Genomic DNA, 24,186 nt, shown 5'->3' with positions numbered 1-24,186 from the left:
AGCTGTTCCCACCAATGCTAGATGATATTCTATTTGTGTCATTTAAATCGGGGTTGTATTCGGCCCTGGAGCTCTGCTCTGCTTGGCTTTGTCATGCCTCTTCCAGTTCAGGTTAAAGAGGAACTGTAGTGAAAATAACGTAATTAATAATATTCCTTCTTTTTTTTTTAAATAATTGAAATAAGATAATTTAGTCAGTGTTTGCCCATTGTGAAATCTTTCCTTGCACTGATTTAAGTTCTAAAATGTATCACTGGTGGTGACATTTTAGCTCTGCCAGGTGATCTGTACAGAATGTTCGTTTACTGAGATGTCTATGCACAGAGGGAGATATTGCTTGCTTGGCAGTTGGAAAAAAGTTATTTCCCGCAATGCAACGAAGTTCATAAACGGCAAACTATCAGGACCATGGTACTGACATCACACTGTGGGAGGGGTTTCACCACAATATCAGCCACACAGACTCCCATGATGATCTTTTCGAGAAAAGGCAAAGATTTCTGATTGGGATGAAGTTCAATCTTGGTTTCCTCTTTAACCTCTTAAGGACCAGGGGATATTCCAGTGATCGGTGCTGCGTGGGCTCTACAGCCCCGCAGCACCGATCAGGTATGTGCCAGGGTGATCAGACTTCCCCCCCCCCCTTTTTTCCCCACTAGGGGGATGTCCTGCTGGGGGGGTCTGATCGCCGCCGGCTATTATTGATTTGCGGGGGGGGGAGGCTCCTCAATCCCCCCTCCGCATCGTTTTCTGGCCTCACCTCCGTTCCCTCCCTCACCCTTCCCCTCTGAGTGGCGCACGACGGATATCCATCCTGCGCCTGATAGGATAGGCTTCTGCCTATCAGATGCCGCCGATCCCCGGCCAATCTGAGGCCGGGGATCTCAGATCTACGCTACGCAGCAGCGCCGTATGATGTAAACAGCGGGGATTTCTTCCCCGCGTGTTTACATTATGCGTGCGAGCCGCGATCGGCGGCTCGCACACTGTTCACGGAGACAGTCTCCGTGAACTGGCATGCCATGCTATACCACTAACGACCCGCCTATCGGCGTTAGGCGGTCGTTAAGTGGTTAAAGTCAAGGCCATTTTACTGTGCACTCACTATCTGGTAAATGGGTCTCTGATTTCTCAGGAATCGTTTGGAGTATAACAAACATGTGTAAAGTAAACCTATTGTGTTGACGTGTGTGTGTGTGTGTGTGTGTGTGTGTGTGTGTGTGTGTGTGTGTGTGTGTGTGTGTGTGTGTGTGTGTGTGTGTGTGTGTGTGTGTGTGTGTGTGTGTGTGTGTGTGTGTGTGTGTGTGTGTGTGTGTGTGTGTGTGTGTGTGTGTTGACGTGTGTGTGTGTGTGTGTGTGTGTTGACGTGTGTGTGTGTTGACGTGTGTGTGTGTTGACGTGTGTGTGTGTGTGTGTGTGTGTGTGTGTGTGTGTTGACGTGTGTGTGTGTGTGTGTGTTGACGTGTGTGTGTGTGTGTGTTGACGTGTGTGCGTGTGTGTTGACGTGTGTGCGTGTGTGTGTTGACGTGTGTGTGTGTGTGTGTGTGTGTGTGTGTGTGTGTGTGTGTGTGTGTGTGTGTGTTTATGAATAAATAAAGTGACAACACTCATTTATATTTCAGATTGCTAGTTTATCCACCTCCCCCAACTAAAGGAGGCCTGGCTGTAAGCAGTGAAGATTTGGAATGTTTGGAGCATGGTGAATTTCTTAATGATGTCATTATCGATTTTTATTTAAAGTGAGTACTTCTTTTTTTTTTTTTTTAACAGTTATGATGATGAAGGAAAAAAAAGGTATACATTTCTGTATTTCTATTTTTCCTTGGATCCTTCCATAGTTCATTACGTTCAGTGGTGTGTCAGTGGAGAAGAAACTGGTAGGTCTCAGGTTCTCAGTGGGCGAGTCTTTACCCAGACGATACTTCTGTTGGCTTCAGGGGATAATCCTGCTTGTCACGGTTTTTAATGGCTTTTTAATTTTAAAAATTATTGAATGAGATGTAATTTTTAAAAAAAGACCATACAGTAACTATTCTGGATACTTCAGAATCATAAGAGTATTAGGAAATCTACTGTATCAGGACTTTACTGCTTGGGTAACGGCATGCTTCTGTGGGTCTTCAGCTGCTTGCTAATCATTAGTGACATGCCAGCTGGTAAATGAAAAGCTTATTCTTTCCGGATAATACTTTGTGAGAAATTGCATTAACAGATGCTAGAAAAAAAGATTCTTCCTATAATCCACTTGTTTTGTGGATTCCAGTGAATAGCTTATTTTTATTGGGGTATATTTTACACTTGTCTTTATGGTATTCACTGTATAACCCAAAACAATTGATATCATCTAATTAGGTCTTCTTTAGATACTGAAGTATGTATTTTAAAATGTATTTGTCTCCCCAGATATCTAATGTTGGAGAAATTTCCAAAAGAGTTTGCAAAAAGATGTCATATATTTAGCAGCTTTTTCTTTAAGTGCCTGACAAGAAAAGAAAATAGTTCTAGTGATGTCATTGCAGAATTACCGTAAGTATGACATTTGTTACAGAATTTTATGTGAAAGTATGGCAGACTTGATGATAGTATGCAGTGACTAAGCAACCAATCACAAATCACCCGTTAACTGTCTAAAAGACCTTTTAGCTGACAGCCACCATCTTTAAACCCCTCGTCCAACATCATAGTGGATCTAATAAGTGTTATGTTGTGAAGCAGGAGGAAGAGGAGACTTTCATTGTATTAGGTAGGGGCTTTAAGAGCCATGTATCTAAGGCCAGAAAAGGGTTCAAAGTTCTTTCTGGCTCGATATTGGCTGTAAGTAGACAACGTGTTAAAGAGGTTTGTGATTGTTGGGAAGAGGATGAAGTAGGACTCCAGCTGGGAAGTAAAAAGTCTGCCTAAATCCCCTTGCCTAAATCTTCTCCAAATCACCATGCTAACTTAAATATAATATGGTGATTTTAAGCAACTAGCAAAGCTTAAAGAGGCACTGTAGTGACATACAGTAAAGGGGCCCATACACTCAGCCAATTTCTGGCTGATCGATCGATCAAAATCGATCGGTCGATTGCAAATTGAATGACCAATCGACCGATTTGCGGCCAATTTTGATCGATTTCAATCGATCTGGCAGGCTGGAAAATCAAAAAAATGCCATCAGATCGATTTTCAATAGATTTCAACCTGAAATCTATTGGAAATCTGTTCCTAGTAAAAAAAAAATGTTCCTAAATAGATCCGATAGATCAGAAATCTATCTGATGATCTATCTGCTACTAATCTAATGAGTGTATGGCCACCTTAAGATGCAGCAAATTATTCAGGATTGGATATCTTATGGTGTTACTATTACTAAGCACAGCAACAGTCACAATAAAAGAAAGAGGGGAAAAAAGACAATCTGCATTAAAAAAAAGTCTCTACACAAAATGTGGTTCTGATTGTGAAAATATCTCTGGAATGAGTATCCCATTGAACAGTTATATCATTTTAATTCAATCTGTGCTATCCACTTAAGATTGCTTGAAGTAATGCTGGATACACACCATGCGTTTCCACATTCGATGCATCCGTCGATACGCGTCGATTCGATTATTTCCGACATGTCCGATTCAAGCTTCGATGGATCATTAGGTCGATTTGCCATACTTTACATGGCAATCGACCTAAAAATCATCGAAATTCGTTCGGAAATGCTCGGAAATAATCAAATCGACGTGTCTCGACGGACGCATTCGACAAGGAAACTCATGGTGTGTATCCAGCATTAGTCCGCAGTACCTCAGAGTGATAAAAAGCCAGATATAGAGGGCAATTCATTAAAGGCTGTGAGAAAGAAAAATTTTGCTGGGAAAATACCGCATTTGGTATTTTAGACTTTTGTGTGGTAATTCATAAAAATGTTCACAGGTGCGATAGAAGTGCTTTAAATTACCGAAGCCCTTTGACTAAAACCTTTGCAGTAACACAATGAGGGCATTGTGAGGCATGCCAACATCCCTTTAGATGTACATATTTTGTTGTACTGCCTCTGCTTGCTCTGAATCTGTGTATATTAGTCTTACTTAACATTCTATTTAATTGCCACAGCTTAGATTAATTTCCAAGAAATTTTATGCATGTCCTGCTTGGGTGATTTTCCCCTCTAGCTTCTAACAGGAACCCAAGAGGTTAAATAGACACACAGCCTAAGGTATTCAGGGGATGCCCTTTTTTTCTGATCTCGCTCTGCTGCGGCCTGGGGGGTTTAAAAGCTTGTCCCACCCGTGAAGGCTGCGGGTCCTATCAGATTCCATCATTCAGACTTGCAGGAGAACAGGGGCTGTTTCTATTAGCTCCCTGCTCCTGTCAGTTACAGCTGCCTCTGTTCTGCCTGTGAATCGCGTTCCCACAGTCTACTCTCCACATTCTTTTCGCCATTTCAAAGCAGACGGTGATGCTTCGTGCCCTTACTGCTTGTTGTCTGCTTTATGAATTGACATGTACTGACGTGTTGAGGTAATTACCGCACATGTCTGTAATTTACCGCACTGCTCTGTAATCGCAGTGCTCTGTAATTTTAGCTTTTTATGCGGAAACGGGGTTTATGACTTGACATTTTCTTAAGTGCTCAGTAAAGTCAGCTGTTTTCTGCATTACCAAAAGCGGTAATGCTTTATGAATCAACCCTAGTGTGTTAAACTGTTACATAAAAAATGCTAATGTACTGACACCACATTGCAAACACCATGTGCATAGATTGCACTTACCAGATTAAGTTGCTTCCCAAATCGCAGAATAGCATAAGTTCAGAATCCGTGTAGTAGCCCCTATCTTCCTATCCCGGTCTTTTTAAAATGGCTCCTTTCTCATCAGTATCCCAGCACCTTAGAGAGTCGTGCACTATTTCTGCCTTTCTGTTTGTATCACTGTGGTGATGATGATGCCACTATCACTAAAGAACAACTATCAAAGAAACAGTTTTTCTGTGAACACTACATACCTATAGAGCATTTAGCAACACTAAAATGCTTTTCAGAGGTCTCTCAGCACAGCCTGTGTGGGGGGAAAAAGACGTGTTTACCAGCTGCTTTATAACAATTTTGTTTCTGCATTGGGGAAGGGGGAGGCAGAGCTTTAGGGGTGGTTAAGATAGACCTCCGCCTGGCTTCCAGCGGCGTGGCGTTCGTGCTGTCAGTGGCTTCCTGTCGCAGTTGTCGTTTTTCATCTCATAGGGGGACACTAGACGTAGCGGTTAAACGACCCTGGATTCTACATGTAGTGTCCAGGGTTGCCTCAAATGATGGGAAAAATCGGGCTCGGAATGCCGAGTTTGCGCAAACGCCGGTAAAAGCCTGGGGCAAACCCTCTCATTCACGTGATTGGGAGTGTTTAACGTTGCGTTCCGGACGCCAAGCATCTTGTGTAAACCAGCCCTAACTGTAACCTGGATGTAAACTCTTTACTTTACACTGCGTGGCAGAGAGAGACACATAGACAGGAACACAGAGCTTCAGCTGATGACTATGTACACACATTTGAAGCTATATTTCTGCTTTCTATCATTCTGAACAGATTTCACTCACATTATTACAGCCAGTGAAGATTGTTTCTGTATGCTGGATGTGCTGGGCACAGTCCTCCATAGTAATGCCCACAGTGAGAACTGTACTCTATATGATTTTTTCTTCATATAAAACATAGGATGAAAAAAGCCTTTGTATTGCTATTTGCTAGTAATTACTGGAAATATGTGGCATTTAGAATTTTAGTTAACTTTGATAGTTGTCTAGTTTTTTTTTTTTTAACCCTGTAAAAGCACTCCAGGGTTCCATGTACTAAAGACTATACCATCAGAAAGGCAATATCTTCATGAATTCCTTCAATTAAAAAAACTACTTCTCTCTAGCTTAGAAGTTTCCTTTATTTACATCTTGTGGTCAATCTCTGAATTGCACAGAAATTCAGATGACTGGGGTTGCATGCATGTTTTACCGAAAAAATTCTTGGAAAGATTATGATCGGGGTAACATTTTTCTATATTTTTGATATGCTCATTTAATCTAGTTTTCAATTTCCGTTTAGTTATTCCAATATATTGCAACCCGCATGGGCGCCATAACAAATGGACAACATGCGTGCTATTGCAAGTAATACATTCTTTCATCTTTTATGATTTTCCTGTCACTAAATACTTAAAGGGGAACTGAAGAGAGAGGTATATGGAGGCTGTCATGTTTATTTCCTTTTAATCAATACCAGTTGCCTGGCAGCCCTGCTGGTCTATTTCTCTGAAGTAGTATCTGATTAAAACCAGAAACAAGCATGCAGCTAGTCTTGTCAGATCAGACTTATAAGTCTGAACCACTGAAACACCTGATCTGCTGCATGCTTGTTCAGGGGCTATGGCTAATAGTATTAGAGGCAGAGGATCAGCAGGGCTGCCAGGCAACTGGTATTGTCTAAAAGGAAATAAACATGACAGCCTCCATATACCTCTATCTTCAGTTCCCCTTTAAAGGGAGCCCGAGGTGAGAAGGATATGGAGGCTGCCATATTTATTTACTTGTAAACAATGTCAGTTGCCTGGTAGCCCTGTTGATCTTTTGGCATGAGAAATATCTGAGTCAAAACCCTGGAACAAGCATATGGCTAATCCAAATCCAAGTCTGAGTACCTGATCTACTGCATGCTTGTTCACGGTCTATGGCTAAAAGCATTAGAGACATAGGATCAGGAAGACTGCCTGGCAATCGGTATTGTTTAAAAGGAAATACCTATAGCATCCACCATATACCTCTCATACCTTTAATATTGACAACTGAAATTCATTCAATTGTCTCTTGGAAGGCTTTACCTCAAGGTGTAGCGAGTTTTGGTAATATCACATTGAGTTCATATTGTGTCAGGTGGAGGAGTGCAACTCCAAACCTTGATCTATTTATACATTATTCAGGATACTTAATTTTACATGAATGGTTTCAGCATCAGAAACCCTTCTTTCCTATATCTATATATTCCTGTATGTTGGTTCATAACCCTACCCACCTAGTGATGTTTAGCCTAGGCTGTTAAGCTATGTGCAGTTCTTCTCCTAGAGCATTCTGGGAGACCAGGTGTATATTCTACTGGTTTTAGAGCCCTCACTACACATACATTCCACAGAGGTGCACCTGACTAAAGGACTAAAGAGATCACAGATCAGATGTGCTGACTGAAGTTTGACTGCATTAGTTTCATGCTCGTTTCAGGTGTGTGATTCAGTACTGCAGCCAAAGAGATCAGCAGGACTGCCAGGCAACTGGTATTGTTTAAAAGTAAATAAATATGGCAGCCACCATATGCCTCTCTCTTTTCGTGTTCCCTTCAGAGTAACAGGACTTCCGGATCCATTTCCAATAAGTTTGTGCTACAGCACATTATCTGAAATTACCACAAAAAAAAAAAAAAAATAGATCAGGTGTTGTGGATTAAACTGGCTGACAATTGAAAACATATTTGCATATTTGCTTTGTAGATCGGCTGAGAGAAGACATCAGCAAGTGAAAACATGGACTCGTCATGTTGATATTTTCACAAAAGACTTCATCTTTGTTCCAGTTAATGAAAAGTAAGTACTTTAAAATATGTTGAATGTTTTTCAGACACTATTTTCTTCTGTTTGTTAGACTTGCAATTAGTAAAACCGCATGCTATGACAAAGGGCAGTCAGTCCAGAACATGTTAGCTGTTTTATCTGCTGTAGCTGCCCGTTGACTGAAATAAAACTTTTAGAATTTTCTACACCTCATTGTGCGGACTCCCTTTTGAATGAATAAATGTCACATTGTAGACCGCAGCTAGGAAACACCTCACTTTTTTCCTGAATCTCATTTGCAGCCGCCACCTTTGCATAATTTTCAGCCATTACGTAAATATTTGCCACTAGCCAACCATTCCTATCAAAATTGATGTGTACACTGTCTCCCAACTCCTCATTGCCTATAAAGTGAATCCTTGTGAAAATCACATGGGATCACACCAGCTAGTGCAGGAAACATCCATTTTGTATAATAATGTACTGTATTTTTCGGACTATAAAACACTGCAGACTATAATTGAAAAATCAGGGGAAAACTATACTTAACCTGGTGCGTCTGTGGATCAGAGACGTTTTATGGATGTGCCCCCCCCCCCCCCCCCCCCAAAAAAAAAAGCTGTCTCTAAGTTACGCTACACTAACCCCTGCTACCCCACCAGCTAAGCTACACTACACTATACTGCACTGTACTACTCACTGCACTAAACCCGGCTGCCCCATGAGTTAAGCTACACTTCCACCAAGCCTGGGAACTGCACAGGGCTTGATGGGGGGATGCGGCAGCTTCCGACAGGGGCGATTTACTTACAATCTCCAGCTGAACAGCCACCAGACCAGAAGAGGCACCGTGGAAATGTCTGAGATTTCTGCCACTGGAGCAGAGAGGGGGCACCTCGCAGATGTACAGCAAGTGGGGAACCCTTGAACTGCTCTGCCACTACAAGATGTACCCCAAAATCTGGGAATATACAGGATATAGCCTGGGGCTCAGCAAAAGTGCTTCTGCCTAAGTTGTCATCTTACTCCACCCCTCTTGGTACAGTATATTCTGAATATAAGACGCAACCACTCCCAGTTTTGGGGGTAAGAAAAAGTGTATTCCAAAAAATACAGTAATGTCAGAACATTTTGCAGTCAGGAAAATAGTTTGTCAGGGCAACTTGCAAACAAGTTCTTTGCTCTAACTCAAGCAGTCTGAGATGAAAGCACAAGCTTCAATTCTTGCTGATGAGGCTTCCAGGAGAAAATTGTAAGTAAACCTATTAACTCTTTTGGAATTTTTTTTTTTTTTTTTTTTTTTTTATAACATTTGCTGTTGAGGTTTTAAGTTTAAACCGTTTGCACGCTTCACCCTCTGCCACTGGCCTTTTTTTTACCACCCTAAGGCCTCCTGCACTATATGCGATTCCGATTTTTAATCAATTTGTACATGCGATTCCGATTTTTAATTGGTACTACATGCTGAGTTTTTTTTTTTTTTGCGTTTTTCTTTTGATAGTATCCAGGAAAAATCTGAATCGCAAATCGGATTTGCAGTATGCAATATATGTATGATCTTTTTTGCTCTTCCTTTGGGAGTCACGTGCTTACTGCTGATTGACTGACAAACCAGCTAAATCCACAGAGGGCAAGAAATTGGCAATACTGCACCCACCAGTTAAATCTACAGAGTGCAGGAAGCTAGCTGTACTGCACCCACCAGCTAAATACAGAGGGCATGAAGCTACCTATACTGCATCCACTAGCTAAATCCACAGAGCAGAAAGCTAGCCATAGTGCACCAACCAGCTAAATCCACAGAGGGCAAGAAATTGGCAATACTGCACCCACCAGTTAAATCTACAGAGTGCAGGAAGCTAGCTGTATTGCACCCACCAGCTAAATCCAGAGGGCAGGAAACCAGCTATACTGCACCCACCAGCTACCACACGGATTATGCAGTAATGCAAATCAATGGGAGATGCAATAAGTGTACACGACGCGAGAGCGGTGCAACGTAGCACGCATGCATGGACCGACAGGAATCCCTGCTGGGCAGGAAGTCACTAGCCGGGGGTGATGCGTTGTGCGCACTGCATCGCAAACTCCAAGTGTAAAACCAACCTCTCTGAAAGGCTGCAGCACAGTCCACAGGAGCTTCTGGGAATTGGAAGCCTGACAGGGCAGCACTCATGAAATGTAGGACTCATGATAGATCATAAAAGCAGTTTGTTTGCTGGTAATTTTCTGCAGCTTGCAGCTGTGACATTGGTTTTTTAGGACTGTGCTGCCTACACTCGCCAGTGATTGTTTTCATCTTATTTATTTTTCTGTTCTGTACATATTCAATTTTCTATTCCCTGATTCTCATGCCTCCTCTAAAATTCTGTTGTGTTAGGTACATTAATAGATGTGATCTAAGCCCTACTTATTAACAGCTACACATAATTCAAATTTATTGTTTTGCAGTTCCCATTGGTATCTTGCAGTGATCTGTTTTCCCTGGCTGGAAAAGGCTGTATATGAAGACAAAAATGAAATGAATATTGTTCTGAATTCAGAAACAAGCAGTAACTGTAGTAGTAGTTCTGTTATTGTATTCAATGACCAGTTGTCAAAGACTGAGGAAAACGCAGGAGAAGATAGCAACAGTGGCTCCGAAGGTGCGTGTTTACATTTTTGCTGTTTTCAAACAAAAAGAACAGAGTAACCAAGCAGCTCGGGGTGACCCAAACCACTAGGAATGTATAGGGGATAAAAGAGACCGAAAAGCCCTCCTACTAATGAGCAATGGTTGGTGAAATTTGCCTTCTTAAAACTTGCAGTAATTCAGCCATAAGTGAACATAATTTGCATATTCAGTATGCATTGTGGGTAACCACAAATTTTCACTTAGGCCCGGTGCACACCAAAAAACGCTAGCAGATCCGCAAAATGCTAGCAGATTTTGAAACTCTTTTTCTTCTTTTTCTGTAGCGTTTCAGCTAGCATTTTGCGGTTTTGTGAAGCGTTTTTGGTGTAGTAGATTTCATGTATTGTTACAGTAAAGCTGTTAGTGAACAGCTACTGTAACAAAAAACGCCTGGCAAACCGCTCTGAAGTGCCGTTTTTCAGAGCGGTTTGCGTTTTTCTTATACTTAACATTGAGGCAGAAACGCATCCAGAATCCAAAATCTGCTGCAGCCCGGGAGTATGCGTTTCTGCAAAACGCCTCCCGCTCTGGTGTGCACCAGCCCATTGAAATACATTACCCTAGCGGATCCGCACCCGCAGGCGGATCGCAAACCGCAGCAGAAACGCTCTGGTGTGCACTAGGCCTTAGACCAGAAAACCCACTAGGAGCGATTTCTAATTGCTAGTGATTTAAAAAAAAGCTCTTGCTAATGCAATGCTATGGGGGATTTTTATAAAATCACATCTCTCAAGTGGGATCACAAACAATCCTAGCATTACATTAGTAAGAGTTTTCAAATCGCTCAGAAAATAGTGGGTTTCTGGCCTAACAGCTGAATTATTGCAAACAAAAAGGGAATTTTTTTATTTGAGACTTGTTTGCACCATTGTTTGTATTTTAAAGTGTTTTGGATAGAATTTATATGCAGAGCTTGAATTTTGAACAAAGCATTGTGAATGTGTGCATTTATTTTCAACCATTGTGTTACGGGTGGGGGGAGGGGGTTTTGGTTCAGTCGATGGCTTTGACCAAACGCTATTAAAACATTTTAAAATACAAGCTAAGTGCACACTCCAATGCAAATTAACCACTTTTTGTATGCAGATTATGTGCTCTGTTGAATACAAACACCTATATCCACAAGTACTAATGTTATTTAATACATTGATGTAATGCACAATTAAGAGTCCCTTAGGCCTGAAACCCACTAACAGCACTTTCTAAACACCAGTGTGTTGTAAAGCTCTTGCTAATGCAAGTGGGATCACACCTAAGCGCTTAGAAAAGCTCTGCTAGTGGGTTCCAGGCCTTATGTAAGTGCACGAGTTTGCCATTTTTTTAAAATATTTTTTTAAAGAGGCACTTCTAAAACAAGTCCGTGTTTTTTTTTAATGTTTTACATAACAGCAGTTCTTTACTTACAGTAAAGTAAGTGTAATCTGATCTGTTAATTGACTTCAATAATGTTGTTTCAGGTTCTAGCAGCTCTGGATCTACCTGCAAAATGAAACATCCAGTGAGTTGTTTGTTTTTGTAAATTGTTTGCATATAGGCATATATTGTTTAAAAGCCACTGTTTAACGTAGCATCTCCTTTGTAAAAATTCTATACAAACTTTGAACCCTTTAAAGTGGATTTTAAAGTCTAACAATAGTTTAAGCATTTAAAGCAAATCTGAAGCGAAAATACATTTGTGAGATAATGAATTGTATGTGTACTACATATACTAAATTGAACATTCGTAGCAAAGAAATGAGCCTCATAATTGTATTTTTGGTTATATAGCTTTATTTATAACATTGCATCAAACTATCAGCATTGCAGTTGAGAATCCACACTCTGGCCCATATGCAATTCACTTTTTCCTAGGACCTAGGAGATAACGTTTATCTTCTCTTTAAACTAACTTTTCAGCATTTTACAATAAAAAAAAGTACCCAAAAGTTGGTGAAAAAGTACTATCAAATTTAATTTGAGTATTTCCTCGCTTACTGGCTGCTTAAAATGCATTTGACAAGTTGTGAAAATATCACCAAGGAGAAAACTCAGGAGAAAAAGTGAATTGCATATGGGCCTCTGTATTTTAAAGCTGTAAACAAAGCAGAAGTAATGACCATTTGAACTTTCCTGTAGTAAAACCTTATCTAAAGCTGTCTCTTCTTCTTTCTTGGCTTTTCAAGCTCCTCAGAAAACAGGACTGAGTTTGACCGGGTGGACTGGCTCAGAGAAGCTTTTTTGCATAGATAACGCTTTCTGTACTGGAAAACAACATTACTCTTTGCTACTAATGTTCTATTTATTATCCTTACTACAAATACAATTCATTATCTCATAACTTTATTTTCTATTTTCGCCTCTGCAGAGCAGGGGCGTATAGATACGCAATGTTTACTTACCGCCGCCAATCGCGATTCCCTCACCATTTCCATTTGCTGTCACCGCATCCCTGTTCTTCTGTGATCGGAATATGAGAATCCGCTTTTCTCAACCCCGATTACCGTGCCTGTTACGAATGGGAGCGAGACGCAGCTCCCATTCATAACCGCAAGGACACTGTTACATACACTTAAATTCCTATCTACTGTGAACAGCAGATGTGAACTAAGTGTAGCGCCATCTTGTGGCTTAAAAGTAAAATACACCTAAATGCACCATAAGACACTGTTACATTCAAACGTCTATTAAATGTTTGTTATTTTTTAACCCCTTTCACCCCACCCCATAGTTAACTAAATAAAACTTGTAAAAAAAAAATTAAATAGATTACATTTTAAAAAACCTACCGTATAGGATGCTCCGGAATATAAGACGCACCTAGGTTTAGAGGACAAAAACCAGGAAAAAAATATATAACCTATACCTTGGTGCGTCCATATTTCAAGAGCGTCTTGTAGATGTCCTCCCCCAAATGGTTTCCTCCTGTGTCCCCATGTGTCCTCCTGTATCCCCCATTTCACCCCCATGCCTCCTCCTGTCTCCCCCTGCCTCCAGTCTCCCCCATGTCTCCAATCTCCCCCATGTCTCCTCCATGCCTGCTCTGGCATCCCCATGCATTCTCTGGCATCCTTCATCATGCCTGCGGCGATCCGGCCTCTGCAGGCGGCTTCCTCTGGTGCCGGCTTCTAATGACGCGTTATTATAAGCCGGCACTAGAGGAAGCCGCTCGCAGAAGCCGGAAGTCTTCAATCGCCGCAGGCATGATGGAGGAGGTAAGTCGCTCGCTGCCGCTGCTCACATGGGGGGGGGGGTGGGCGGCAGAGATATTTGGGGGAGTGAGGAGAGGGGAGGAGAGGCATGCGGGGATGAAGCCAGGCACAGCTGGGACACATAGGTGAGACAGTGGAAGACTGGAGGAGGCATGGGGGACACATGGAGACATGGGGAGACCGTGGGATGCCAGAGGAGGCATGGGGGAGGCCAGAGGAGGCATGGGGACGCATGTATGAGGCATGGGTAAACATTAGGGAGGTCAGAGGAGACATGGGGGAGACCAGAGGAGGCATGGAGGACACATGTATGAGGCATGGAGGAGGCCAGAGAAGGCATGGGGAGACCAGAGGAGGCATGGGGGACACATGTTGGAGACATGGGGCGGCATGGGGGAGACAAAAGCCCCGCAGGCATGATGAAGAAGGTAAGTCACTCGCTGCCGCTGCTCACACGGGGGGTACACAGAGATACCTAGGAGGAGTGAGGGGAGGAGAGGCATGCGGGGACAAAGCTAGGCACAGCAGGAGACAAGGCAGGGAATCCCCGATGGCGTCAGGTCGGCGGTTCAGAAGTCGGGGATTCCCTGCCTTTGCCATATAAGACGCAGGGACTTTTTCTTCCCATTTTTGGGGGAGAAAAAGTGTGTCTTATATGGTGGAAAATACGGTACATAAATAGAGGGAAGCACCAGGTAAGTTTGATCAGAAGATAGATTTGTAAGGATCCCATTTACTGTGATCACTTCTGCTTAAAGGAACACTATCGTTCTACATATTGTTTTCAATTGATCTAGGAATTGTTTGGGAAGTGCTGCTAAGTACTGGTGTATACATTTCACTAGCAACCTCTTTGTTTACTGTTATCAAAATACTTTCAAACTTTTACTGACGCCAAAACTGACTACAGAATGAGCCATGAGGAGAGGGGAAATTCCCCTCACAGTTCATCAGTTAATCCTGTGTGTAACTGTGTGAGAGATAGAGAAAGCTCGTAGCTTTTGTCACAGATTTTCATACAGTTTTTGCTTTCAGAGAAAAATACTCTGTAGTCTGATATGCAACACTGGCTGTGCATTGAAGCAGACATCCCTTCTGCAATTGATTTGTCCCAATATAGCTAAATCCTACTCTCAATAAATTAAAGCTTAGTAGGAAAATGTTAACACAGCTACTTAGACATTATTTGTACATTGTCATTTTAGAACACTTGGGCATTGATGGTATTCCTTTAAGCCTGTGTGGAAAACACAAGCAACTCATAATTGAAATTAGCAAGTCAGAACTTAAAAAACTGTCACCTGGTTAGCCTGATCACATGCTTCTCCCTGCTGAACATGGGCATCACTAGTCATTCTGACTTGGCAGATGAACAAAATGACATGTTTCAAAGTCATGTATATGTATTAGTAGTTCACCTTCACAGCAGTGAAAGCAGAATTATTGGGCAAGATGGAAGGTGTCTAAAGGTAAATCAACTCTCTCTCTGCGCGGCTCCCATCTCGCACACAGGTGTGTACAGTTTTGCTTTACACAATACTGTACATGCTCATCCTTAAGGGACAGGTCCGATGAGAAAAAAAACATCTACTCACCTGGGGCTTCCTCCAGCCCCCGGCAGCCTATATGTCCCTCGCTGCAGCTCCAGTATCCCCTCTGTTGCAGATGCCGACCTCGCCAGGTCAGCATATTCTGCGACTGAGCAGAATGCTCCCGGCTATGGGAGCGCAATAGGCGTGGCCACACGCTCGCACACGCACAGAAGATGCTGACCTGATGAGATCAGCATCTGCAACGGAGGGACAGATGGGCTGCCAGGAGGTGGAGGAAGCCCCAGGTAAGTAAATATCTTTTTTTTTTTTAAAGAGAACCCGAGGTAACGTTTGGGTCAAAATGTAAATACTTATGTAAGGAAAGGGAAGCCTCTGGATCCCCCAGAGGCTACCCACACCGTCCTCTGCCGGTGCCTAGGACCCTCTTGCACGCCGTTGCCGCACTCCTCGTCATGCACACTCGTGCAGTTGCATTACCGTGCAGCCACTGTACAGCCGCCCTCAGGTTTGAAAAGGAGCGCAATCATAGAATTTTACAAGAGCTTGTTGATTCCTTTAGGGGTCTGTGCTCGGCAACAGTGGAGCAGAGGACAGGGTGGGAAGTCTTTACAGGATTTATAGGCTTTCCTCTCCTTAGGTAAGTATCTAACTTTTGACCTGAGGTAGACTTTAAAAGGGCCCTATTGTGAAATAATCTATCAGTAGGAAAAGTAAATAACATGGCATGTAAGTGGTAGAGGCGTAAAAGAAAAGCTAATGATAAAGAAGCAGTAAATTGACTACTCACACTAATTACAGACCCTCCGAGCATCCAACTTGAAATGGGGACATCATCCATCATTATTTATACCATATTTACTAAAAAATTAGGCATTACTTTAGAGTTTGTATTGAAGAGAATATTTCACATATTAACATAAATGAAAAAGGCATGTAAAATCACTAGCCGATGCTAATCGTTATCAGGGCTGTGGAGTCAGTACCACTCCTCAGTTTATGAAACCTCCGACTCCACAGCCCTGATGGTTATAGTGAAGATCAATCAGCTAGTCCAACCTTCTTAAAGCAGTAGGATTAGCCATACTATGCCAGGGGAAAAAACACATAAGTAGATAAATACTTGATTTACTTACATAACACATGTATTGTACTGTCCACGTTTTGATTTCAGTGAATGTTATATAGTAAATTAAGAGAATTCTGTTCCTGGTGGGGGCCATGTCTTTTGCCCACATTTTAGGCTAAAACCTGATGTCATTTCTGCCCTTCACCTCAGTCTTGCTTGTAACCTCAGTCTTGCTTGTAAACACAAGTGAGCAGGGGATTGTGTTTCAGATAAGCAGCTGGCAGGGAAATAAAGGGAAGAGGAGGAATTATAGATAAAAAAAAACCCCAGCATGCAACGTTCACTGACTACTAAAGGGCCAGTGCTCCTTAAAGGGAAGGTTCGCGCATGTTATAAAAAAACAAACGGCACTTACCTGGGGCTTCTTCCAGCTCCTGGCAGTCGATCGGTGCCCTCGCCGCAGCTCCTCTCCCTCCCGGCGTCCAGCGGTGAAGAAGCCAACCTCGCCAGGTCGGCTTCTGTGCGCTCCACAGCGGGGGGGGGGGGGGGGAGGGTCACGTGGTGCAGGGACGTCATCGGGTCTCTACTGCCCAGGCGCAGAACTACTGCGCCTGCGCATTAGAGACCAGATGACATCACGTGACCGGCGCCGTGGAGCGTATGTGAAGCCGACCCGGCGAGGTCGGCTTCTTCACCGTTGGATGCCGGGAGGGAGAGGAGCTGCTGCGAGTGCACCGATCGACTGCCAGGAGATGGAAGAAGCCCCATGTAAGTGACGTGTTTTTTTTATAACCTGCGCGGATCTTCCCTTTAAGTATGTGATTGCTCCAAATCATAACAGCAGAAAAAGTTTTGAATGCAGGATTAGCATCCTTCTAACTTAATATACACTTAGACCATTTGCTGTTGAGATTTGATTTTTATGGTGACACTCCTGCTTTAACCTTGAATTTGCTTTAAATGCAATCACTGTAGCCAAGTGATTCTTGAAGCTCTCAATGAGACTTTTGCATCCATCAACGACTAGTTTACCCGTCTTTTCCTGAACTAACTGCTCCAGCAGTGTCCGCTTTAGAAAGTGTGGTCTCCAGACCGTATGTCTTAGTTCTTTCTATTGTCTTTCTGATCTCCTCGGACACCTCTGTCCTTTACTGTTTGGTATCATTGCTTTTACCACATAAAATGTGGACCAGAGAAAACAGAGTGACTGCTCTTCTCCATTTAAAGCAAACCTAAAGCAAAAAAACTTGTGAAAAAAATGAATTGTATGTATAGTACAACTAAGAAATGGAACATTAGTAGCAAGAAAAGAGTCTCATTGCTTTCCAGTGCAGGAAGAGTTAAGAAACATCAGTTTCTCTGAGAAGACAGTCCTGTTTTCTGAAGCACTTATACATCAAAGAAACAGGGCTAGTTCACACCAAAAATCGATAATCACAAACGCTAAGCATTTTTAGAAGTGCTTTTTCTAAGCGATTCTAGGCATGTGCCTAGCGATTTTTCTAGTTATGCCTAGTCATTTTTGGAGTATTTGGTGTACAGATTTTTTATGTTTTGTACAGTTTGAGCTGGAAGTGAACAGCTTTTGTCACTTTAAAGAGACCGAATGACTCTATAATTAGAGACACATGATACTAATTAAATGAACAGCTGTTTTAAAATCACTTTATATAGTTATTTTGCTCTAAGGGTAGCAAAAATGTGTCCTTGCCATTTAAGAGTATCTTTTTAGTCTAAGCAATGTTACCTTAGCTAAATGTTATGCTATCCCAGTAAGCAGTGAGGCGAGGCGTAGCAGCTAGACGTTTTGCTTTATTTTAGTAAATATCAGCTACATTACACGTTGATACAGCAGGGGAACTGGAGATCAGACATGAGTGAGGTCAGAATATCTGCCTGGTATATATCATTGTTCATTATTATAAATCTGTTTTCTTTGGATACTGATCTAATCAGACCTCAATTTTGTATACATTTATAGCCTAGGTTCTCAACGTGTGGAACGCGTACCTCAGCGGGTACTTCGGATGGTTCCAGGGGGAACTCAGGCATGAAATAGCCTGAAATAACCAAGAATAACAAACTTAGTTTTCGAAAATTATAAATCTTATCCAAAGACTAAATTAGTGTTTTTGGCTAATTAAAAGAAGAAGTAAATGCTTGGAAATCCTTTAGAACCAATTATTATGTACTACGATTATATATTTGTCAAGGGGTACTTGTGATAATGTTTGCTAGGCTAGAGGGTACTTGTTTAGTACAGGGCTTTAAAAGGGGTACATATAAATGTTGAGAAACACTGACTTATAGGGTACAGTTTTATTTTATGGTTTTCCTTTTCAGAGATCAAAAGAAAATCACACCGGTAAAGTCTGTAAAAGGTAAATTGATTTTGTACATGTAGCTTTAAGTTTTGTTAAGTTGTCATTTCACTTATAAAACCTATGTTAGTTTGCATATGTTTGGACAGACCTGGCCAGATTACTTATTTTGTAAATGTGCTGCTGGCTACATTTAGGACTCATTCACACTGTCAAACGCAGATGGCCGTGCATTCGGAACGAAACGTGTGTGTGATCACACAGCCATCTGCACTTCTGTGTATTGCGCTGCTCATCCCATTCACTTTAGTGCTGCGCTTTGCTAGATATGGGTAGGCTGCGCAGCGCATATAGTCTGAACGTCAGAAGTGCTGTCTATGCATTTCTGACGTTCTTGCATGTCCCACACATGTGCGCTGTCGAAGTGCGCACATCAGCGCATATAGTGTGAATGAGGTCTTACAGTGGGGAATTGCATTTTACGTTCTGCAACAGCAGGATCTCAAACGAGGAAAAAGTCGCATCACGTGGTATATGTGTGATGCATGTTGTGAAGCATACAGTACATGAAATTATGCTTTTCGGCAACTGTTAACAGCTATGTTATGTGGTACTCCATTGTATGCATAGCATAGCAGCATAGGGGGCGATATACAGGCTGGGAACACGAACAATCACTCGCGTTCCTATGCCTGTCGGCCGGTGTCAGCCAAACCGGAAGTGTTCGCCGGTGGGTCCAGAGGCATCGGACCGGAGCTGCGAGGGCACCGATCGGCTGCAGGGGGCTGAGGGAATCCCCAGGTGAGTTTATCTCTTTTTTTTTTTTTTTTTTTTTTTTTTTTTTACTTTAGGTTATCTTTAGGGCTCGTTTCCACTATAGCGAATCCGCATGCGGGCACTGCATGCGGATTCGCATAGTCAATGTAAGTGGATGGGGCTGTTTCCACTTGTGCGGCGGCGGGATCGTTTTTCGGTGCGGCAGAAATCTGCACGGCAGAGCCGTCAGATTTTGCGTGCGGGAGGAATGCGGGCGAATCGCCGCTAATGCATTTAATAGGGAAATCGCATGCGGCTTTGTCATGCGGATTTCCCCGCGATTTCGCATGGTTTGCTATGGAGCTTTACTCAGGCAGTGACATGGTTAAATTCGCCTGGCTCCTTGCCATGTGAAATCGCATGCGAAATCGCGGCTAAATCTGCATGCGGAAACGCAGCCGCATGCGATTTCGAGCCCTTAAAGCACACCTGAAGTGAGAGGAATATGGAGGCTGACATATTTCCTTTTAAACAATTCAAATTGCCTGGCTGCAGCCAAATAGATCAGCAGGGCTGCCAGGAAACTGGTATCGTCTAAAAGGAAATAAATATGGCAGCCTCTGTATCCCTTTAACTTCAGGTGTACTTTAAAGTTTACTCTTAGGGCCTGTTTCCACTACACGCGGATTCTGGATGCAGAAAAACTGACTCCAATAGATGCCTATGGGCCTGTTTCCACTAAACACAATTTTTCTGATGCAAATTTTCCCATAGGAATTCATTGGAGTCAGTTTTCTGCATCCAGAATACACACGTAGTGGAAACGGGCCCTTATTGTCCCTCCAAAACCAGTGCTGCCATAATATCTCCCCATAAAAAGTATCCTAGATTTCCTCAAATAACACCATAATCTAACCCCATAAAATAAGTCACCATAGTGTCCCCTATTAAATATATACCCCCACATTTGTCTTTCCCATATAATACATGCCACCATATTATTCTCCAAGATACATACACCCAAATTGTCATCCCATATATAATGTTTGTGTTTTGATCTAGTACCAATTGAATTTTGTTGTTTCTACTACTACTCTATAATATCCTTGTATCTAAGCGCTTCCATAATATTCCCCATATAACAAATGTCATCTCAATATACTCCGTATTGCAATCTAACCACGTCTGAAATGTCGGGTTGGAAATTCTGGTAACATTGCAGGATTTCAGTGAGCCAACAGTGACCAATACGGACAGAGCTGGCAGGCTGCAATCATTGGCTTGATGGGCTGCCAAATGGATAGTTCTTGTATACTTAAAGGGACTCTGTAACAAAATGTTCAGCCTTATTTCTTCTATCCTATAAGTTCCTATACCTGTTCTAATGTGGTCTGTCTTACTGCAGCCTTTCCTAGTTGCACAGTGGCTGTATTATCTCTGTTATATAATCTAATCTAATATTTCCTTTGTCAGCTTTGTTGGACTCAGGCAGGAATGTGCTGCTCTGCTTGTGATAGGCAGAAGCTATACACACCCGCTCCACACTCCTTTCAGGCTCTGTATGAGTCACAGACTGAGCTTCTCTCAGCCTATCACATGCTGGTTAGCAGCCATGTTTTTTGTTTGTAAACACTGCCTAAAACTGGCAATTACAGGCCAGGATTGCAGCAGCGAGTGGCAGAAACAGCACAGAGGGGCCCAGGAGAACATAATGAATAGAATGGTATGCTTGTTATTGTAAGAATTTTAGAGTACAGATTCTCTTTAATTATTATACACTGTAACATAACATAAAACTGTTTCAAGGTTATTTGATGTAATTCAAAAGGAACCAAAACCGCCTCCTAAAGGTAATGATGACAGAACATATTTCCATTTAGCTACCTAATTAAGTTTCCAAAAGCGAAGAAGTTTTAATTACAGAAAAAAATTGTATGTACGTGTGTTGGCTGAATAATTTCAAGAACTTGATGCATTGTTTGTCTAAAATCTGTTTATTATTTTCATAAAAATGCAGGCCTTGTATCTTGATCTTTGATTCTTTGAAAATTGGATCTGTGCAATCTACTGTTCAAGTTATACGAGAGTAAGTTGTTTTCCATTACCCCATCTAAATATTCGGAACAGCTATGATACTTTTTACTTTATTCTACTGTTTTGTTGAACTGGAGATTATTCAAACAATACAACAATAGAATTACAATATGTTTTGTTCAGTTGTAGTTCAAAAGAAATGCTTACTTTTTAACTTTGTATTAAATATTTTAACCATGCAAGTCAGTTTGTGAAAAATGTTGTGCTTACTAAGAAAGCATGGTTGGATGGCAAGTAATTTTATTGAAAACATTTAATAGCGTGAACACTCTAAAAATGTACAGATTTATTATGCTGTGAACACTAGTTTGTCCTTCAATGAGGTACACTATGAGACTGGGATTACACTTGGAGGAATCGCACGTGGTTTTCCTACATGCAGAATCACTCCAGATGTAACGACCCATGTAGATCATTAGGCTGGGTCCCACGTAGTATGGGTTCAGAAACAGAGAAGAGGGCACATATGGCTAATAGACTAAAAGGGTGTACCATAGGCTCCAGTGCAAAATATTGGCTATTGGGCACCAAAGAAGAAATTGGAGTGCACGTTAAATAGCGGTTGCTGGGCCGTGTAATCAACATTTTTCATTTACAATATAAGTTTTGTAAATAATAGTGTTTAGAAATTCGTTTTGACTATCTGTTTAACTTATTTTAGCGTTTTAAAATTCGTGTTGAACGAAATTACAATGCGTAAATTGTAGTTTTCACACCAGCAGGGGATTTTTAGGGTTAGGCAATTATATAGTTTTTTTATATTTACGTTATTTTAAGACTTGGTTTTTTTTTTTTTTAATTTGTACATTGTTAGGCTATTTATTCTATTACAAATATATAGCTTTTTGAATTTTTTTTTCTATATTACCGCTATTTTAAGATTTGTACTTTTTATACTATTAGAAATATATAGCTTTTTTTTTATTCATGTTTTTGCAGCGAAGTAGGTGGATTTTTAGGGTTAGGCACCACCAGGGGGGTCTTAGGGTTCAGCACCACCTGGGGAAATCTAAGGGTTAGGGATAGGTACAAGGAGGGTTCTGTGTGAGAGTAGGGCTAGGTTTAGTTGTAGTTGTGTAATTGTATTGTTTTACATTGTTATAAACAATATTTTCCGATTTTATTACATGAACGTTATAGACTATATTCTACAAATACGATTATACATTTACTGTATAATCGTTTTCAGTGTTATAAACAATATTTTCAGATTTTTTTTTTATTGCAAGAAGAAACGATAAAAGGTTATAGACCATATTATACAATTATTACGATTATACATATATTATCGGTTTCAGTGTTATAAACAATATTTTCAAAAAAATTTTTTTGTTAGAAATGATAAAATATGATTCTAGACAAATATCATTTAAATTTTGGCTACATCACGTACCCTTTTTTCCCAAGTGCCCATATGCGTGTGGTTCCCACATGAAGGGAAAAAACTTGCACTACCTTTTTTTTTACACCAATCAGCTGCTGTCATCGAGCCGGTGTGACTTTGCTATACATACAGGTCACTTTAATCTCAGCTCTAATTAGTATGTGCACAGGTGAGATCAGGACTAGACTAGCAAATGGTATGTAAATAGAATATGGTAGTTGACTTTTTTTGTTTGTGGTCATTATAGGGGGTTTAGTTGGAAAATTAAACCGGTATAGAGACTGAAAGAGTTTATTGTATACTGATGGCATCTTTACAATGGGTGGTATTGTATTTTTGTTGACATTGATGAATTATTTAACAACCGATTTAATACAACCCATTGTATCTGAATGGAATTTGAACTAATTAACATGATGCTACTACTATACTTTTTGCTGGTTTTAGTACATTCTCTTCAGAGTTTATGTTCATCTTTACAGATATTTAAAGGTGGAGTTTCAGGTGAAACAGAAAAAGGAAAGGGAGTTCAGCAGATCCTCCATGAGGGATTACTATCCTAAAGTCCCAAGGCAGAACAACAGCACTGACTGTGGACTGTACCTTTTGCAATATGTGGAGAGCTTCTCTCGGGTAGGTTAGGAAGCCATAACATTCCTTGCTGCTCTGTTTCCATCACCTTTTGTCACCATTACAGTGACCTGGCTTTTACATGCCATCCATTTTTCTCTTGCAGAAACCGATAGAAAACTTTGAGCCTCCAATGCATCTGGAAAACTGGTTTAACTCCAGCATAATTAAACATAAAAGAAAGGCGATCAGAGACTTAATTTTTCAGCTGCAATTTGAACAAGCGAGGATCAGTTAAAGAAGCTTCCTCACAATGTCCTTCCACATTGGCTTCACTTTTACAAGCACGGCTCTGTTTCCTGTAACTGAATGTATAGTCTGCATCCATTATTTATATTGTAAAGTATTTATAAGTCTATTACAAAGTAATGTAAATATTGACGTTCAGTTTACCAGCAAGGTGGATATATTTTTATTTTTTTGTATGTTCTATTAATAGGTTTTGCTATTTCAGCTGTACATTTATAAAGAGTTTATCTGTTTTTTTTTTTTTTTTTTTTTTTTTTTTTTTTGGGCCAGTCTGGTTTGTTAGTGCGATGGAATTCTTTCAACATTCTGTTAGGTGCACTTGAATACATTTTATAACTAAGAAAATCTGTAAGCGGTAAATGAAAAAATCCTTTTCAGTCATTTATAATATATCGTTATTAAAGGACACCTGACCTCCAAGCAAGGCTACCCAAGGTAAGCAGAGGTGTATGTTCATGTTGGATCCACATACCTCTGTGCGCTGTCCATTCCCCTCTTCATTTCCCTGAGTCCCCGCAATCACTCCTTTTAAAAATGTGACTTAAGCTACAAAGAAGAGGAAGGCTTTAGGTGATGTTGCCTTATATCACTCTCACATTCCCTCCTCTTAAAGGACTTCCGAGGCCAAATGTCAAAAAAGTTAAATACCTGCATCACTTTTGTAGGCACGGAGAACGCCCTCCGTGCCGTTCCGCCGGGTCCCCGCCGCTCAATAG

At 41.2% G+C, this 24,186-nt stretch overlaps 1 protein-coding gene across 2 annotated transcripts in view; it reads left to right on the top strand.

Moving 5' to 3' along the window:
* Positions 1–23,590, top strand: part of SENP7 (SUMO specific peptidase 7) — a 90,805-nt gene extending 67,215 nt beyond the window's left edge. For both annotated transcript variants that reach the window (XM_068268437.1, XM_068268436.1), the window contains 9 exons: positions 1,623–1,739; positions 2,404–2,526; positions 7,496–7,588; positions 10,007–10,200; positions 11,687–11,727; positions 18,380–18,417; positions 21,131–21,199; positions 23,074–23,224; positions 23,328–23,590. In XM_068268437.1, coding sequence (XP_068124538.1) covers positions 1,623–1,739; positions 2,404–2,526; positions 7,496–7,588; positions 10,007–10,200; positions 11,687–11,727; positions 18,380–18,417; positions 21,131–21,199; positions 23,074–23,224; positions 23,328–23,459 — 958 coding nt within the window. In that variant the 3' untranslated portion in view covers positions 23,460–23,590. The remainder of the gene's footprint in view (positions 1–1,622; positions 1,740–2,403; positions 2,527–7,495; positions 7,589–10,006; positions 10,201–11,686; positions 11,728–18,379; positions 18,418–21,130; positions 21,200–23,073; positions 23,225–23,327) is intronic.
* Positions 23,591–24,186: the final 596 nt, after the last annotated feature.

Source organism: Hyperolius riggenbachi, chromosome 2, assembly GCF_040937935.1.
Source record: "Hyperolius riggenbachi isolate aHypRig1 chromosome 2, aHypRig1.pri, whole genome shotgun sequence".
Lineage (NCBI taxonomy): Eukaryota > Metazoa > Chordata > Amphibia > Anura > Hyperoliidae > Hyperolius > Hyperolius riggenbachi.
The sequence above is the reverse complement of the archived record's forward strand: the minus strand, read 5'-3'. Positions and strand labels throughout refer to the sequence as shown.